Source organism: Dipodomys ordii, unplaced genomic scaffold (assembly GCF_000151885.1).
Source record: "Dipodomys ordii isolate 6190 unplaced genomic scaffold, Dord_2.0 Scaffold127, whole genome shotgun sequence".
NCBI lineage: Eukaryota > Metazoa > Chordata > Mammalia > Rodentia > Heteromyidae > Dipodomys > Dipodomys ordii.
The window spans coordinates 7526190-7544684 of record NW_012267343.1 but is presented as its reverse complement, the minus strand read 5'-3'; the positions used below and the strand labels follow the sequence as shown (position 1 = coordinate 7544684).

The window sequence follows — 18495 nt, the reverse complement described above, 5'->3', positions numbered from 1 at the left end:
TTTTTAAAAAAAAACACAACACTGTCACAAACAAAGGAAAGGAATTTAAGTTCTAAACACTGTGGACCTCATTATAAATGCCCCCTCCCCCCAGGAAACTTAAGTGCTTTTTTTCCCCATGTATGTGTGTGTGCACGTATGTCTGCACCCAGGCATGTGTCCAAACATGCAGGTGTGCGGTATGGGGTGGGCTTCATGCTCAGCTGTTGGCTGGAGAAGCTCCACCCACATGTGTGCACACACATACAACCCTGGTGCGCATGTGCACGCCCACTCACAGGTGTGTGCATCTAGTTGGGTGTGTCAGGAAAGCCGGAAAGAGGGAGATGGTTCACCTTTTCTCCAGCAGGGGCTCTGTAGAAGGACTCCATTTTCAGGTGCGCAGATTGGAAGAAGCCCATACAAGGTGTGCAGCTGGTCAGGCGGCTGAGATCTGAAGTGAGTGACCCGATGCTCCCTGTCCTTCACCGCTAGTCTCTTCTTCATCTCCCTCCCCATCCCCTGATTCCCCACAGGCCCACCCTCCTGCCCTAGCTGCTCTGCCATGGATTCTCCAAACTGCATTTGATGGAGAGTTTCTGCACTGGACTTTGTTTCTCGTTCACCTTCAGGGCATTGAGCTGCTGTCTCTTGGTAACTCCCACTCCAGGGTGTTCCCAGGGGGGCAGTCGCTTTAGAAACACACCTATCTATCTCCCCAAAATCAGGAAAGGAGACTTTCAAGAATATAAAAGCTGATGTTTTGCTTTTTAATATAAGAGAAAGAGAGAGAAAGTGACTTTTTTTTTCAAAGAAGTATAGTTACTTGTCTCCACCCAATACTTTTTTTTCCCCAACATTTGAGCAATGTTTATCTTCCTTTGGGGGGGGATTTTTTTTTTCAGATTTGATTTCAACTCTGCTAGGAGGCACTGAATGTCGGTAACTTATGTTTCAGAGTTTTTCTGTTTTGTTTTTGACTTGGCCTCAAGTCACACTGTAAACTAGCTCATCTCAGTGGTATATTGGCTGTTGTAAGGTTTTTCTCATCCTTCGCTGGGAGAACAGCTCTGATCTCATGTTAAGACAACCAAGACCAAGCTCAGGATGGCGCTGGCTGGAGACCAGGCTGGGTGGTTCCGATATGGGGTTTGGTGGAAGCTGCAGGGAGCAGCATGGGGCCTCGGGGTCCTCTGAATGTAAACAAAGACCCACCTACTGATTGGCTGTCTGTACCAGGACATCTGACTCCTGTACCCAGACTGCTGCACTCCTCACCTCATCCCAGGCCTTCATCGCAGCAGGAACTCCTAATCGGATCCATATTCACACCTGTCATACCCCAGACCCACAGTCTCTCCTCCCCCTGCCCCCATACCTGGGGGTCCTGGGGCCTTTGTAGTGGGGCGAGGGAGAGTGTCCACAGCCCCCAGGGGTCCCACCAGGCCCCTAGTCCTCCACTCAGGACAGCAGCTGAGCAGGGTACCTTGTGGTCTGAACAGTTGATATCCAGAGGTGGACACATTCAACTCCATGCTGTGAAAGGGCTCTCTCCTGACCTCCCTCGTTACCCCTGGCCAGGAACAACTGAGCTTCAGCCTGATGTTGAGAAGTGACAAGGGAAAAATTGGCTGTGACCCCCATTCCCGCCCACACGCCTCTCCGAATCTCCTGGCTGCTGGTCCCACAGCCCTCTGGTGACCAGGGCTCTGAGATGCTTGTGCTTCAGCTACAAAGAGCCACCACTGAGGGGAGGAGGGAGCATTGGCCAAGGCAACTTCTGCCATCCTCGGACAGGCTAGGAGGGCACCCTTTTCCCAGGAATAAAGCATTACTCAACTGTGAGATACCTCGACTACAAAAAGCACTGTACATCCCTCTCCCGCTGAGACCCCCAACAGGATGGGGCGAAGGTGGTTTAGAAACTCAAGAAGGCTTAGGATTTTGATTGTGGGTCCACAATACTGTCCTCGGGAACCAGGCCTGCACATTTCACCTCATGAGAGAATGAACCCAGATCTCTCCTATAGAGCCTTGGACTCTGAAATGAACCAAATGGGCCATTTCCACATTCACTCCAGCAACCGTGGTCTCAGGAACACTATTCATACTCCTCTCTTGGAAAACAGCTAGGCATCAAGCTCAGGTCTGTCCACCAGAAGATCTTCTGTCCACAAAGAATCAGGAATGGGGGTGGGGGTGGGGTGAGACAAACCAAATGTCACTCCCTAGAGAATATGGAAACAGGGACAGATTTTTCTGTTGGACCACCTCCTGGAAGATGAGTTACGGGCTGTTGATGAACAGATGCCTCCAGTCTGGCTGGGCTGCCAGAGACAGGGCCTTCACCGGTCACTTGGAGCCACACAAGGAAGACAGGAGTTACCCACTGGTTGTGGTCAGGGTTGCAGGTTCTTGGAGCCCACCTTGACTGCTAGGAGCAGAGCTGGGCTGCTGGGCGTACAGGGCAGCTGGGAATTAAGAACAGGCATTCTGCTCTCTTGTAAAGCCACCAGCCAAGCCCAGATGCGGTTAGAACACTCAGCATTCTGTTTGGGGCATGAGATGCTGGCTCTCCAGAAGGAAAACTAGTGAGTCATGTTCAACTCAAGGTTTGGGGTCATGGTTATCACCAACTCAATGGATTCTTTTGTGTGTATGTGTGTGTGTGTGTGTGTGTGTGTGTGTGTTGGCACTCTACCACTGGAGCCATACCTCCACTTCTGGCTATTTGGTGGTTAATTGAAGAGTCTCATTGGACTTTCCTGCCCCAGCTGGCTTTGAATAGTAATCCTCAGATTTCAGCCTCCTGTGTAGCTAGGATTCAGGTTTGAGCCACCAGCCTCCAGCTCCAGTTCTTTTGCACTTCAGTACTTAGGACTTAAGTGTGCCAATGCAAGTTTGGTGTGAATGCCACTGGGTTCTATTGGGCAGCCTCACCTGCATAGATAATAAGTTGATGGGCAGTCATTCCTCACTCTGGTTCCCTGGACAAGGTCATAATACCTCTCGGGCAGGCCATCCTTAAGGGCAAATCTTGCTGCCGTAGACAGCTGGATACAAATCCAAAGATCTCACAAGTCCAACCACTGGCTCCTTATCTCCAGCAATATCCAACTTACCAAACTCTAGTTCTGCCAAAGGACTAAGCCAGGCTCTTCCAGCTCATCCTGGTGCCTGACCTGGCCTTGACCTTCAGAAGGACGCTCGTCATCTCCTTCCCAGCTGTACTGCCACCTTAGTCATTCCCCCACAGACCTTTGAGGGACACGAGACCAGGGAGGTGGGGCGTTTCCTGTTCTCTGCAGTCCAGTGACAGATACAGCTTCCTTGAGCCACGCGCTTCCCAGGACAAATGACCTCCGTTTGGACATCCACAGACCCAGATTACATCTCCACTTAGCTAGCGGCATTCCCCTCTCCTCCCCCCCCCCATGTCAGTTTGTTTTGCCAACAAAGCCCAAACAAGGACCACAGTGTCATGGGTGGCCTCAGATTCAGAGTGGCCAGATGTTCTCAGGTCTGTGTGGAGTGATGATGCCAACCTGATGTATCAGCCAACAGAGCTCTCCTGTTCCCAGTACCTAGGTCTACCTGCCAGGCCTCCCACCAGTGGCATTTAAAAACCAAGAAGCAGAGCAGATACAACCTGAGCAAAACTGCCTGCCATTCATTTCTTGGGGGCTCCCAGTACAGAAAGCCTTCTGTTGCATCACAAGTGGGACCATGCTGCCACCATCCAGCTGAGTAGCACTGAGGTCTTGGCTGGGGGAAATGACACTCAGGCTCCCTGGTGAGAAGGGACCACAGGGACACTGGATGAGAAGTCACAGATCCCAGGATTACAGGACAGAATTGAGACACCAGCAGTGGAGGCTGGCCAGGTCTGCTTTTGAGTTTCATTGGTTTTCTCCTGTACCCTCAAGAAACAGCAAGAGAAGACATCTGTAAGTCCTATTTCCTACTGTGAAGCTGAGCCTTGTCCCTGTTCTTGGGCCAGTCCTACCTCCCCTGGATTTATTAGGGTGCCCAGAGTGTGGGCACCTGGAAAGATGTCAGTGATGCAGCTCAGACTCTGGGTCTGTGCGGTCACCAGAAGTCTGCAGAGATGGCAGTATGCGGATGGAGAAGAGAGGCCCATGAGATGCTACCTGGACTTTGTCATCTTGATGTCGTGGGTGAAGAGGAAGGCATGGCTTGATGAGCAGCCTCCTAGCTGTGCCCTGGCCTTGGGACCAAGGCGACATCACTGTCTTTGGGATGTATTGGAAGGAGGCTGCTGGGGAGGCCCATGGTGCAGACAACCAGGAGGCTAAATGAGGTTCAGGCTGGGACCTGGAGACCGTAGATGGAGCCCCTGTCCCAGCCCAGCCTCTGTTCCCCTGGGCAGTGGGAGAGCTGGGAGGACACGCCCCCCCTTCACTGTGGCTAATGTTTGCTAGGCCAGTTTTGGTGAACCAATGATGACAGTGTTTTTCCTCTTACGTTGACCTCCCATCTTTCCCCATTTGGGGTCTTCTCGGGGATTTTTGTTGCTGTTCTTTTCCTTCTTGTCTCACTTGGGTCTGAAGATGGTAGTTAGAGGAGCCACTCTCGCCAAAAAGAGTCTGATTCTGTACTAAAAGGCCCCTGCTCCCGCTTCAGTGCCGGGCAGGTGGGGTGGTCACTGTCCCATACAACCCTGACCCATCAAGGCCCCACCTACCCCCACATCCACCGGGCATCTTGACTCTTCGAACCAAAGTTCCTTAAAGGGGCCTAGGCCAGCCTTGTCCGCAACCTCAGGGGCCTGGGATTCTTGTGATACAGCCTGAAAACCCTGGTTGGCACAGACCATGGTATCTTGAAACCAGCTGGAAGGAAGGCTCTCCCACATACAACCCAGGTGCCAGCCGGGCTCCTGGTCAAGGGCCCTTGCCCACCCAGCCAGGGTAGGTGACTTCCCAAGTAGGGAAACACGCGTGTGGCCTGACGTGAGCCAGGCCTCTCTAGCCGAGAAAGAGCAGGAGCCACGCAGCAGGGGCTCCCAGACCCCAAGCATCAGGAACTCATTTTGTACAACCACCCGAAGCAGAGATATTTTTTAAGAAGTGTAAGTTATTTTTTAGTTGTTTTTCTGGATCCTACCTTTTTCTCCTCCCTTCACCACCCCACCTCCCACAACCTCACATTGGGTGATTCCGTTCACATCAGGTAAATCTCAAGAACGCCTTGGTGCCCCATCCCCCACGGCCCCTCCCCCACTCTGTGACATGTGCGTGCACTTCTATCCTGTTTCTGTAGTTAAAGACTTGCTAGGCAATACCATGGACACATTCTGACTGTGTCTCTCTTCGCATACAAGAAACTCAAGTCATCTTTAAAAAAAATTTTAAAAAAATTACAAAAAAAATTACAAAAAAAAACACCCAAACACACACATACACACACAAAAAAAATATCTTTTTTAGGCCAGAGTTTTCTACAGGTATTAATGAATATTTTTCTTAATCCTTATAAGTTTTATGTGTTTAATATTTCTTAATACCGGTAGCATTAATTTATACTTTTGTAGCAACACAATATTTTTATAAATAGCCAGTGCTTGGCTTAAGTCTTCACGGGGGTTTAGGCAGGGTTATCTTGGAGACCCTGTGTACCATGTACTGTATTTAAAAAATAAAAAAAGAAACAAAAACAAAAAGTTACCTAATGTCACTCTTGCTGTGTCGATTAACAAAAGATGTCTTTGGTGGTCTCCTGTCTTGTTGGCATGGGTCCAACAGTTTCCTAAGGAGTCACATTGCATGGGGGTTAACGGTTCTTGTTGTAATACATAAGCCCCCGAGCCCAAACGTGAGGGCTCATTTAGGGTTTTCTGTGTGTCCTTTGGGATTTTTGTTGTTGTTGTTGTTGTTGTTGTTGTTGTTTTACTTTGTTTTGGTACCATTTTCTCCATTTACAACCAAATCAGTCTCATGATGTTTTCAAAACTTTTACTGATGTCAAATGGAGAAAAAGAACAGGAAGAAAAAAAATTTTACCAAGTAATAAAATTTTAAAAACTGAGCTGTTTAAATGTTGCTGGTTTTTACCTGTCAGTTTTTGTCTTCCCTTTCCTCCCTGCCCAAAAAAGTGGAGCACTCCCAGGGAGAAAAGGAAGGCTCCACTAGCTCCTTCATTCAGAAGGAGAAGCCCCGAGCCCAGGATTCAGTAAGCCCCCTCCCCAACCCCTGAATTCTCCCGTGATGCCCTGTTAGTTGTTCCCGAGGTGAAAACACATCCTTTTAACGATTTTGAGGATCAGTCGCTTCAAGGAGTTCATGTCAGTGTTGTATTTATGGTTTTATAATAAAACAACCTTTAGGAAGTTCCAGTGTGCGCTGGTTTTTCTTGGAATTGGGTTTGGGCCATGCCATCCTCTTAGCAGGCAAAGGATCAGAGATGGATCACTAGGGGGACAGCTTGAATCCGGTGCCAAGGGGGACACTGAAGTCGGCTTGTGGGCTCCTCAGCGAGGCATCCCAGCTCAACCACTTTGATAGATGGAGGAGGAACGAGGAAGCCATGGCCTGTTGTGAGCTTGCTTGTCCAGCCTCATCCCCCAGGGAAGAATGGATGGGTTTAACCTCCAAGTTCTGCAAATCCAGTACCTGAAGTGCACACTCTGGCCTGCCTGGTCCTGCTATCCTGTGGGCTCTTGTGCCTCTTTATCCAGCGTCTTGGCTGCCTAAAAGGTGTGTATGCTTATAACATTGTTGGGGAAGGGGGGGATCATTCGTTTCCTTGGAAGAGAATCCATAGCTCTTGCTCAGTTCCCAGTGGCCTCCACGTCTCAGAACCCTCCAGCGTGAGCCCTGACCACTTACCCATATCCCAACACATCACAGTCTCAAGGACCATGCATGATTTTCTTTTCTTTTAAAGAAACGGAAGGCAGGTGGAGGGAGAAAAGGTCCTACCGAAAGACCAGCTGTGGCCTGCCCAGGAAGTAGAAAAGGCAACTTCTAAGGCAGCTGCTGCGCCAGAGCCTGTCAGGTAAAGCAACCACCTTGCTCTCTAGGTAAGTGAATGTCAGAGCCTCCCTCTTCCCCATGCCCCTCTCCCTCCCCGCCCCCCCCCACCACACACATACCTTGCTTGACTTAGCTGTGGGCAACTGAACTGGGAGGTGAGGCCCCTCCCAGGGGCAGCAGCCCTGCCCTCCAGATGTTCCCATGGGCACTCCTTGCCTATGGAACACTGAAGGCACTTCATCTCCAGGGATGAAGTGACAGTCAAAGGAGGTAGGCAGAGCTAGGATGGGAAGGGGGGATGACTTCAGGCCTTTGTGCCAGTGGCCCTGAACCCCTAGGTACACCAGGGTACCAGTATTTCTTCTACTTCTGTGTCTCTGATGGCCCCTGTCTAACCTCTAGAAACAAATGCCTAGAGGGTCTTCTTTTCTAGCAACAAAATAATAAAATGAAACAAAATCCCAACCCTTGCTAACTATTACGGAATAACAAGCTGTGATTGATGCTTCCTTCTTTGCCTGGCTGTGTCTTGTACTAAAATGTAGTGCAATCTTTGTTCCAACGCATACAGTTTTCACTTCTGGAGCCTTGGATTTGTCCCACCCCAGCTTCATCCCCTCCTCCCTGCCCTGCCCTGCCTGTACCATGTTACACTTACAATGTCAAGGAACAGGCTGGCTATGCAAACAGGTGTTGACAGTTTGGTTTTATTTGGACCCAGCTTGCATTGGGACAGACATTGACCACCCTTTTTGCTCACAGGCCAGCCAGCCAGCCATCAGTTGGACAATCGCAGCAGCTCCTCATCCCCTGTAAACATAAGAGAGGCTCAGGGGGTAGGCCCATGGGCTGGGATAGTCAGGGACTAGGGTCCTCCTGGGGAAAAGGAAGGCCAGAAATGTGCACTTGCTGAATGACTTCTCCTCTAACAGCATGCCACAGACTGCTCTGTCTTCTCATCTCTTCTGATTTGCCTTGGGTGCCATTTTCTAGCAGAACTATCAAGGCACTGAAATCTTAAAGTGGCCATTGTTTTCACTTGTTATAACTGGCAGCAGTTGCCTTTAGTTGAGTGCTAACTCTGTGCCAGGTCTCCTGAAGACTGTGCTATTTTATAAGATAGAAAAGTGAGGCTCACAGTGCCCTGGTGTGCCATCAGAATTGGCCAGCATTATCGGCTGCTAGCTACCCTGCACATCGGCTGTGGTTCCTGGCTCAAATGTCCTTACCAAGCCAAGCCCAGCATAAGGAAGGACCTGAGCTTGGCCTATTTGCACAGATGAGAGGTGGAGCCCCAGACAGTGAGCAGGCTGCTCACATCGTACAGAGTTTCCCAACCCCTACCTGAGCTCTCCAACTGCACCCAGGACCTCTTACCATCCCCAGGGACGCCACAGTACTCCTTGCACTCCTTCTCAGAGTAGAACTTGTTGCCATTGCCTTGGCAACCCCCATAGGTGAAGCGGACGCACTTCCCCTGGACAGCATCAAAGGCCCAGAGCTTGATGAAGCCTCGGCAGGGGCCTTGGACTATGGGGAGATTGCAGGCCGCTGTGGAGTGCAGAGAAGTACAGAGCATTAGTAATCTGTGCAGCTGCCAACTGCACTCCACAAGAATACAGAACCAGGAGAGTTTGCATATCTAGCTGGTGTGTGTGTGTGTGTTGTGTGCATGCATGTGCACGTGTGTGCCGATACTAGGGCTCGAACTCAGGGCCTAGGTGCTATCCCTTAGCTTTTTTGTTGTTGTTAGTTGTGGGACCTGGACTCTGGGCCTGGGTGCTGTCCTTCAGCTCAAGGCTAGCTCTACCACTTGAGCCATGGCACCACTTTTGGCTTTTCCTGCTTATGTGGTACTGAGAAATTGAATCCAGGGCCTCGTGCATGCAAGGCAAGCACTCTACCACTGAGCCACCTTCCCAGCCCTCCCTTAGCGTTTTTTGCTCAGAGTTGGCACTCTACCACTTGAGCTAGACCTCCACTTCCAACTTTTGGAGATAAGAGCCTCACGAACTCCTCCCCAGGCTGGCTTTGAACCATCAGCCTCCTGAGTAGCTAGGATCATAGGCATGAGCCACAGGTGCCAACTCTGTGGTCACTCTTTTACAGATCCACAATAACAGAATAACTGTCCGAAGGCCACCTGTGGCCAGATGTGGAATTCCTATGACTTCAGGCAACTTGTCCTGCAATTCTGCCACTGGAAAACTTCTCAGCTCCCTGTTCATTGGCAGAGGATGGGCCTGAGAGGCATGCATATTGGCAGGGGCTGCACGCACCCACAGTTCGGCAGGTCTGCAGACACTCCTTCTCAGAAATGAAGTTATTGCCGTTGCCCAAGCAGCCGCCATATGAGAAGGTCTCACAGGCCATGGATGTGCCGTTGTAGAAGTACCTCTGGATCATCCCCAAGCAGGGACCTGCTGAGTGGCCCAGCTGGCAGGAATCTGGTAAGAAGCAGAAGAGACACACTTATGGAATGCTTATGGTATACCTGTTATCTGGTTGCCTAGGGTGAGCTTATCTATTGTCACCCCCTAAAAGAAGAATCATCAAACTATTCCCTGGAGGCAGAGCAGCTGCTTCTGACTCTCTTTAACTCTCTGAGAGGCAAAACTTGTCCAGGGACACAAAGAGTGAAAACCCCAAATCATGTCCACTGGACTCAAATGGTCATGTCACTCCTGTACATGAAACATTACCAGTCACCTGCAGTCCCATTGTTCCCTGGATTGGCCTTTTCTGTCCAGAGAACCCATAATAGTAATTGTTGATGATGCAAGCTCCAGTCCAAAGCCAGCCAGCCTGACCTTCACTGCGGTGCCACTGCTGAGCCTTTGCCCTCCTTGTCCCATGTCCCTGGACTGGCCCTTTCATAAGCCCCTCCTTGGATCCATGGACTCAGGGTGAACCCCTTTTGGCCCTGGTAGTCTTTTAATCACCTCACACCCACATCCCCTGAGATCCCCCAGCCCTTGGCCAACTCCTCCACTTTTGGATCCATGACTCCCTCCCTTGGATCACTTCCTACAAGAACCAGATAATCGGAAAAGATGAGACTGGTGTCTCTGGGACCCCCAGCTACCACAAGGTCTGAGGCTAAGCAAGCTGAGTGTTGGCTGAGTCAAAGAGGCATTCATGAATGCTACCATCTACACACCTACATGCACAGCCTCCCATCCCAGCACACGAGTCAGCCCAGCATGCGGTGATGCCCTTGTATAGATCTGGAAACCAAGGTTTGGAGGCCACCCTCTAGCACAGGCATAAGTCCTTTCCTGTGGAGCTGAGCATTTCTAAGCTCAGGATGGTACCTTCCATCCTTCTCTCATCCTTGACTGTCTAGCAGAGAGAGAGAGACTTCACGGCAAGGAGGCAGCCAGGCCGAATCATCCATGGCGCTCCTTTTGAGCTCTGCAGAAGCCAGCAAGGAGGCGTGTACTACATTACCTTCTTTCTTGGTGAAGTCAGATACCAATGGCCCGGCCCCTGATCCTTCATTTTCTTGGGGAAGCACAGCCCGTCTAGCTCTCTGGGAGAAAAAAGAGAAGTCGATGTGGCAGAGATTCTGCCACCACTGCCCACCTGGATCCCTGCACCAGGCAAACAACCATGTGCTTTGGGAATCGACATGTAGACAGAAGCACACATGTCTACTTGCCTGGGGAATGAACTGCTATCTGAGGGCGTCAACCTGAATTCCAGGTGAGCATTACATGGGCCAGTTGCCAGCAGAATCTCTGGGCACAGGGTCGCCTGGAGGGCTATCCCAGGCCAACTGAAAGGATGCACAAGGAAACTGCTGGTCCCCCAGTAGCCATTTGCTCACAGGTGATACCTGGAACTTGAAAAATCACTTACTGGTGTCAACCCCAGTCAGTACCTCAGAACACAATCTTATTTGGAAATAAGGCTAACAGCAAATGTAATTCATTACGTAGGGGTTGATAGCATGGGCGCTGGGCCAGTAGGTGTAGTGTTCTAATCAAAAGCAGGAATTTATGCTGCATACATGTCGTGTATACCAGTGATCCTACTTACTTAGGATACTAAGATCTGAGGATCAAGGTTAAAGCCAGCCAGGGTAAAAAAGTCTGAGACTCCATCTTCAATTAAGCAACAAAAACTCAGATTAGCTGGGAACTGGTGGCTCATGCCTGTAATCCTAGCTACTCAAGATGTTGAGATCTGAGGATCCAAGTTCAAAGCCAGTGAATTCTGTGAGACTCTCTTATCTCCAATCAACCACAAAACAATAACAACAACAACAAAAAACACTGAAGTGGAGCTGTGGCTCAGTAGTTGAGTGCTAGCTTTGAGCACAAAAGCTCAAGGACAGCATCCAGGCCCTGAGTTTAAGCCTCAAAACCCACCCAAAAAAAGCCAGACTGGAGGTGTGTCTCAAGTAGAAGAGCTCCAGCCATGAGCAAGAAAGTCAAATGAGAATTCAAGGCCCTGAGTTCAAGCCTTGGTATCAGCACAAAGATCCACACCCAATGAGAACATGGCATGAAGGAAAGGCAGGGAGCAGGGAGACACATCTGCACGCCAAGGAACAATGATGTGACATCTTGCCTGCCAAACAGCCAGAAGCTGGATGAGAGGCAGTGTCTAGAAGGAAGGACCCCACCTGCTCTCTGACGCCTTCATCCTGGATTTGTCACCTCTGAAGCTGTGAGTTAATGAACTTCTGTTGTTCAAACCTCCATGGCGTATTGTTAGGGTAATTCCAAGGTACCATTTCACAGAGCATCTTGGGAAAGTTCTTTCACCCTACCGTCTCCCCTCCATGGCTTCACTGATGCTTTGTGGATGGACACAAAACACCTGGAGCTGATACTAAAGTAGAGCGGGGAATTCAATTCACATTTAATAGGAAGAGGACCAGGAAGTAAAGGACGCCCTATTCCACCTACTAGGAAAACAAAAATCAAAAACCAGGACATGTGGCTAAAGCTGACCCAGCGGGGGGCAGGATAGAGCAAACTCATTCAGTGATTATTCATCCCCACCCTAGAAGTGAATAAACAGAGCAAGACAAGGAGCCAGAACGGGAATGACACAGTCGTGAGCCACTGGTTTCCTTGGTGGCTATACAGGCAGCTGTCAGCTCTCAGCTGTGGGTCTGTTTGGAGTCTGCGTTCACCAAGGGGAGTCATCTCCTCCACTACTGTGCTTCTTCCTGGATGGGTCCACCTGGGGAATTAGGGACCTGCACCTTCGTGTCATTGTGTGATGACCCTGAAGGTCATCCCAGCTGCAGAGATTCCTTAGGGCTAGCTGAGATGTTAGGGCAGCCTCACAGGTCACATCTCCTGCCTTCATCTCTCCTCCCATTCACAGGACCCAGCCCGGGAATCCTGAAGAAAACAACTCCAGAGCAAAAGAAACTGCGCACAGGGAAGCTGTCACAAGCAAGCTCTGGCTTCTGCACAGTGATGACCAATGTCTGGGCCATCAGTAGACTGACGTGGGCCACCTTGTGAGGGACAGGAAACTTGACCTGGTAATAGTTCACCCAAGTAAAAGGGAGGCAGGAGACAGGCCATTGTTCTCAAGCCTGCAAGATTAATGGGCGATTTGATCCCTCGTTATGGCATTTCAGCTATGGATTCATATTGGTGTACATGTAAATATATGCACATTGTATGTCTATATACACATCGGTGAAATAATCCAAGCTACATAACTTGCATGCTCTCAGAGAAAGCAAGAGTGAGGAAGGCATTGATTTGCAATGGAAGGGAAGAGTAAGGAACTGGAGAAGGTAGCAGAGAGCACAGCTTCATGAGAAAGCCCTTGTTTTCACGTTTACTGCCTTCCCCCCCCCCCTTACCAGTACCAGGATTTGAACTTAAGGCCTTGAGCCTTCTAGCACTTGAGACTCCTTTATGCAGGTTAATTGAAGATGGAGTCTCTTGGCCTTTTCTGCCCAGCCTGGCCTTGAATTTCAGTCCTTTAGATCTCAGTCTTTAAGTAGCTAGGATTATAGACTTGCGTCACCACCACCCAACAAGTTTACTGCTTTTTAGGAGAAATCAGTTGGCTTCATCTTCACACACCGAGTATCATTATCAAGTACTGAATGTTGGCATTTCAATATAAAATCAAGTGTTTTCCTTCCTTTAGGTGTTATGTGAAGAGCTTTTCCAACCTAGTCCTAATCTCTGGCACAACCCCCAGAGTAATTACCCATTTCACAGATGAGAAGAATGAGCTCCAGATAGGTGGAAGAACCAAGATCAAGTCCAGGTGGGTCACCTTCCAAACACTTGCCCATCCCAACCTGCCCCCACCCCTGCAGGGCCTGAGCAAGTGTGCAGAGCGGATCGGAGAGGGGGGAGGTACTCACCGAGGGTGAGGTGGGCTCTGGCGCCTGCTCCCCGGGGACACATTCCCCTAGACAGAGGGCAGGGAAGAGGTGAATGGGAGACCAGGCTCTGGGGGAATCTGAGACCCAGATTTCTTTCATGGTACCCGGCGGACATCTTGCTGGGGATGGTCCTGTGCATCCCCTTATGTCATGAACAGCCCCGCCCACTTCCCTTGTTCTCAGTCTTGGTTGGAAAATGGACAGACGGGTGGTTCTACTATTGCTACCGGCCATCCAACCCACTCCTCCCCGACGGCATCAGCAGCACCATCATCTCCAGGGACAGAGATAGCACTGTGTCCTAGGCACAGTGCTGTGGCCTTTGGTGGCTCTGTCTCACTGGCTCTCATGGCAGCTTATAAGGGAGACACTGCTGGCCCATTGTTCAGATGGGGAACACTGAACCTCCAACAGAAGTCTTGCAATTCAATTCAAACACATGCTCATAACCCCCAACAACCTCTTGTCTCCTAAAGAAAGGCCTATGGACGTGAAACACAGCCTCACTGGGATGCACGGCAGTAGAATGAGCCTACAAGCTGGTCTAATCCTGGCTCTGTGGTGCATTCTATCAGACTGGAACAGGCGTACTACCGAGCTGATTCTCTGTGATCCCTGTTCGTCACCGAGGATGATAGGAAAGACCCAGGGCCATGATGGGATGAACAGGGAACCAAAATTCAATATGGCCCTAGGGGAGGAGCACTTACCTCTGTCAGCCAAGGTGAAGATGGAGTCCTGGGGGATGCCCATCCCCAGGGCCATCTCCCTGAACTCCTGCAGGAGGCTTTCCCTCACCTGTGGCTCCCGCCCTGCAGGTGGAAAACACAGGAGACCCTCAGAGACCCAAGTTCCAGGACTACCGGGGCCCGCATAACTTCCCCAGAGATTTTCATGTAGGGGCCAAGAATCATTGACCCCTGCATTCCTGTGACGTGTGTGTGGGTGGATGGGCTCCCACAGAGGTCTCCTGGGGCCCCACTGGCTGGAGGCACTGGGGTTGGCAACAGAGACACAGTGAAGAGGACCAGGCCCTGGGTGGGACTGACCCTACCTCCTTCGCCTAACTGGAAAAAGCAAAACTCCCTACTCTTTCCCACCCCACGGCTCCTACATCAACAGCCTCCCCCGACCCCAGGTCCCACAGGCCTTTACCATACAGCTTGGCAGTTATGGTAGTTCCATGGTGGTGGTTGAACTTCTTGGTCAGAAAAATGGCATACTCATCGTAGTTGGTGTGAACCACATAGGATTCCATGGTTACGTTCCATTCTGTGTAGGAGTGGCCGTAGACCGAGGTCAGGGGTTAGGGGTTAGAAGTTGTTAGAGATTCATCACCCATCCCCTCCCATCTTGCCTTCATGTAGCTTTCCTGCCATTCATGCCTCCTGTGGATTCACCAATCCATACACCTGCAGTTTCTCCCCACCCATCCATCTATTCCTCATCCAGTGTCATTAATTCACCCACCATCTCTTCACCAGCAGTCTTCTGTAAATCCTTCCTTCTCTCTTCTCCTTCCTCTCCTCTCCTCTCTTGTTACTTTCCTCTTTTCCTCCTTGCCTTCCTCCTTTTCCCCTCTATTGTCTCTCTCCTTCCTCCCTATCCTTTCTTCTTTCCTCCCTCCTTCTTGCCTGTCTGTCCTCCCTCCCTCCCTCCCTCCCTCCCTCCCTCCTCCCTCCCTTTCTTCCTTCATCCCTCTCTCCCTCCCTCCCTCCCTCCCTTCCTCCCTTCCTTCCTTCCTTCCTTCCCCATGCCATTGTTTATCCACTAGGTAACCAATAAGCTCAGCTATATGCCATTTGTAACTGTTTACTTGCCAATCATTTGTTCACTTATATGTCCATCCATCCATTCATCCAGACATTCACATTTTTACCTCTAATATAATTGCCTGGCACACAGCATAGTCAATGAGCATTTGCTGAATAAATGAATAACTTCATGTCCCCTGTCTCTCAGCAGCAGGCACTAGGGCAGAGAGCTGAAGACCTGAAGGGACTTGGGAGCCCAGGAGGGAGGGGGAGGGCACCCACACACTTACTGGGTTTGTGGTAGATGAATTTCCCCACTGTGTTTGTCTTCTCATAAGTCGTGGAGGTCTCCTTGCACACACCTCTCCTGGAAATGAACAAACCACAAGGAAGGAAAGCTCAGCTGGAGAGAGTTCAAATCTCCACTCTCCTGCAGGGCCTCTCAATGTCCTTTTTCACTTTTTTTGGAGTCATAGGATGACTTTGCACATGGATTCATGGGTCTGGGTCTTCTCTGGGTCTTCCTTGACCCATTTCCTCATCCATAAAATGAGAATGATACAGCTTCTACCTTACCTGGTTGTTGTGAGGTTCAAATGAGCAATGTGCACAGAGATGTAGGTATGCTGTGTGTTTTGGCTATTATTGCCACAGGCTTTCTATTCAGCCACTGAACATGCCTTGGGATTTGCATGTGCTGCACAGTGGGCTGGGCTCCCCAGGCCAGCATGGAGACCCATCTCCCCATCTCAGTGTTCACTGAGAGCCAGGTAGGTCAGTCAGGCAGATGAGTGGGTGAAGAGGTGCAGAGGCTCAATGGGAAAGAGGTGGAAGACTCACAAGTGGGGGGTGGGGTGGGGGGAGGAATGCGAGGAGGTCATAGTACATCAGAGATGATGGAGAAAGTGGCAAGAGCCAGGAGAGACCAGAAAATGGCATCAAAGGGGTCTTACTACTGAGGGCACTGAGGAGCTATGGAAGGCTACTAAACACAGACAGTTGTTTTTGTTTTCTTTTTTTTTAAAGGTCTTTCAACAGACTTTTGACTTGGATGTGGAGAGAAAAGTTGCAATGGACGATTAGGAAGGAAGGAAGGAAGATGGCTTGAAGAAGTGCGGCTGCAGTTGGAAGGCGAGAACTGGACCTGGCTTCAAGATGGATTGAATGGGCAGGGAAGCCAGAGTCCCTGGGGCAGGGCCCCTTCTCAGCTAACAAAACCGGTGTGTGGGGGCGGGGGAGGCAGAGGAGGGGGAGGAGCTACTGTCACTACCACTATCCAGTTCTTTGGTACCTGGAGTGTTGGGGGTGTGGTGTTTAAGATGTTCCTGGGACCACTCCCCCTGGGCATGGGGAGGGGAGGGGCTGGGGCTGCAGAGGCTTGGTCCTGGCTGGGAGCAGAGCTCTGATCTGTTTCCGGTTCAGGGTAGGGTGCTGGAGAGGGATCCTCGGGGAGGAGCCCCCAGTCCTTCCTGTGCCCCACTCACCGCCAGCGAGTGCTGCTCATGCTGATCTCAGCGTCCGTGGGTCCCCGTCCCAACACCAGTGTGCTCACACTCATCTTGTCTGCCACAGTCTTCAGCCATGGGCAGGTGGAGCCAATGGCCAGGTTGAACCACTTCCCGTAGATCTAGAAGGCGCCACAAGCCAAGGACAGGATGTCAGTACCCCTCCGTCTTCTCACTGACCAGCCCTTTGGAGGGAGGCATGCTGACCGAGTCCCCCTCCCAGGCCACATTCCGTGAAGACGAGACTGCAGCTGCTCATGGGAACAGAGGTCCAAAGCTGGAGGGAGCCCTGTCTTTTGTTCCCCCAAGGCAGAATGCCCTACCCCTCCCAAGACAGGCTCCTGCCCCACCGTGGCAGGTATTGGGTCTATGCCCCCATCAAGCTGTGCGGGATGGGGCCGGGCAGCTAGCACTTCCTCCTGGTGGCACCTCAGAGAGTTGGAGGAGCCCCATTCCCAGGCAATGGGCCATCCCAGCTTACCAGGGGGAAGGCCCTGCTCAGGGAGCCCCTCTCCACACCTGAAAGAGAGACCCTCACAGACTGGCCTGGAGAAGAGTCTCCACGGGGTGCACAAGGTCCCGCTCATGGTCCCTGCACAATCTGAGGGAGAGCTGGGCTGCAGGCGGCTCTAGGGCTATGTTCACACAGACACACGTGCGTGCATGTACATGTACATGACCTGCAATACCTGCATACTCACACACATGCGCACAATAAGTGTACAGGCACACAGACACACCCCTGTGTCACACATATGTCCACCAAGACATGAAATGCCCACACACATGTGTGTACACGTACTTCACAGACACGTACAGAGCACATGCATGTCCACCCCAGACCTTAGTGCTCCCTGGGCCCATGACTATTAATTCCACCAGCCCCCATTCACCCTATGTTTGTTTGCTTTTTCCTCCCATAATCCCACATTATGGGTCCCAGAGGTCACGGGTCACCGTGTGTGAATTGATTTTGGAGCCATTAGGAGGGGGCAGGAAACTCACAGAATATCAAGTGAGCGTCGCACTGAATGAGTGACACATGGACAAAAGCTGCAGTTCCAGGGATCCCCCCCCCAAAGACCCCCACCAATCAGAACAGCCAGGGCCCTGGGACAGACCCCTGAAGCTCCACACAGGAGGACTGAGACCCCAGGACAGATGAACATGTTTAGCTAGGTCCGACAGCTTAGACTCTGCACCTGGCCACAGGGACCCTGGCCAGCCTTACCCGGAGGATGTCGAAGTTCTCCTGCACCTGAATGTCGTCTGGTGTGGTGGGCACGGGGCCGGCCTGTGCCACCGAGCAGGCGGTCAGTACCAGCAGCAGGTTCCCAATGCCCTGCATGGCTCCGGGTTCGTGTGTCTTGCGTGTCTCACTCACAGCCTGGTCTGAGGACAGAGGGGTCACCTGCCTGCTGGAGGCTGCAGTGGATTGGGGCTGGGGAAGGTGCCTGTGGCCTGTAGGGAGGCCTGGTGTTTGCTGTGCTCAGCCAGAGCCAATCAGGGCCCCGGGGCCAGGTCCGATCGATTGCTGAAGCCCGGCTGGGCTGATCCCTGCAGCCAGGAGGCTCTGGTCACTGGCTCAAGGGGGCATTGGCCACACACAAGAGAAATGCTTCCCTGTGGACCTCTACCTGCCACAAGGACATGTAAGGCTGAGGACGGGGGACAGGCAGCACTAGACTTTGCTTCTGGATCATTCCAATGGACCACCAGATTGGACCCATTTCTCATGGGAACAAAAATCAAGACCCAGAGAGGGGAAGTGACCTAACACTACCAGGAAGGATCTGAGGCAGGGCCCAGACTGAAAGCCACACACAAACCCTGCCCCAGAGTTCTTCCTTTGGCCCTGGTGTCCTGTAGCCCTTGGCAAATAACTGCAA

General features: G+C 51.2%; 1 protein-coding gene across 1 annotated transcript; it reads right to left on the bottom strand.

The window, feature by feature from the left end:
* Positions 1 to 7695: 7695 nt before the first annotated feature.
* On the bottom strand, positions 7696 to 17978 carry Ambp (alpha-1-microglobulin/bikunin precursor). Its single transcript, XM_013030134.1, has 10 exons — positions 17838 to 17978; positions 16586 to 16728; positions 15392 to 15468; positions 14503 to 14619; positions 14058 to 14159; positions 13327 to 13373; positions 10425 to 10506; positions 9254 to 9421; positions 8352 to 8525; positions 7696 to 7784 (listed from the first exon to the last, which is right to left on the bottom strand). Exons 1-10 carry the CDS (start codon positions 17952 to 17954, stop codon positions 7753 to 7755), a joined length of 1059 nt encoding a protein of 352 aa, XP_012885588.1. The 5' UTR covers positions 17955 to 17978; the 3' UTR covers positions 7696 to 7752.
* Positions 17979 to 18495: the final 517 nt, after the last annotated feature.

What these genes read in the sequence shown, in the direction of transcription:
- Ambp (XM_013030134.1), bottom strand. Translation starts at nt 17,954, where the DNA reads ATGCAGGGCATTGGGAACCTGCTGCTGGTACTGACCGCCTGCTCGGTG. An exon ending in CATAACTGCCAAGCTGTATG is followed by an intron (nt 14,160 to 14,502) that starts GTAAAGGCCTGT and finishes TTCCACCTGCAG; the next exon opens with GGCGGGAGCCACAGGTGAGG. An exon ending in TGACTTCACCAAGAAAGAAG is followed by an intron (nt 9,422 to 10,424) that starts GTAATGTAGTAC and finishes GCTTCTTACCAG; the next exon opens with ATTCCTGCCAGCTGGGCCAC.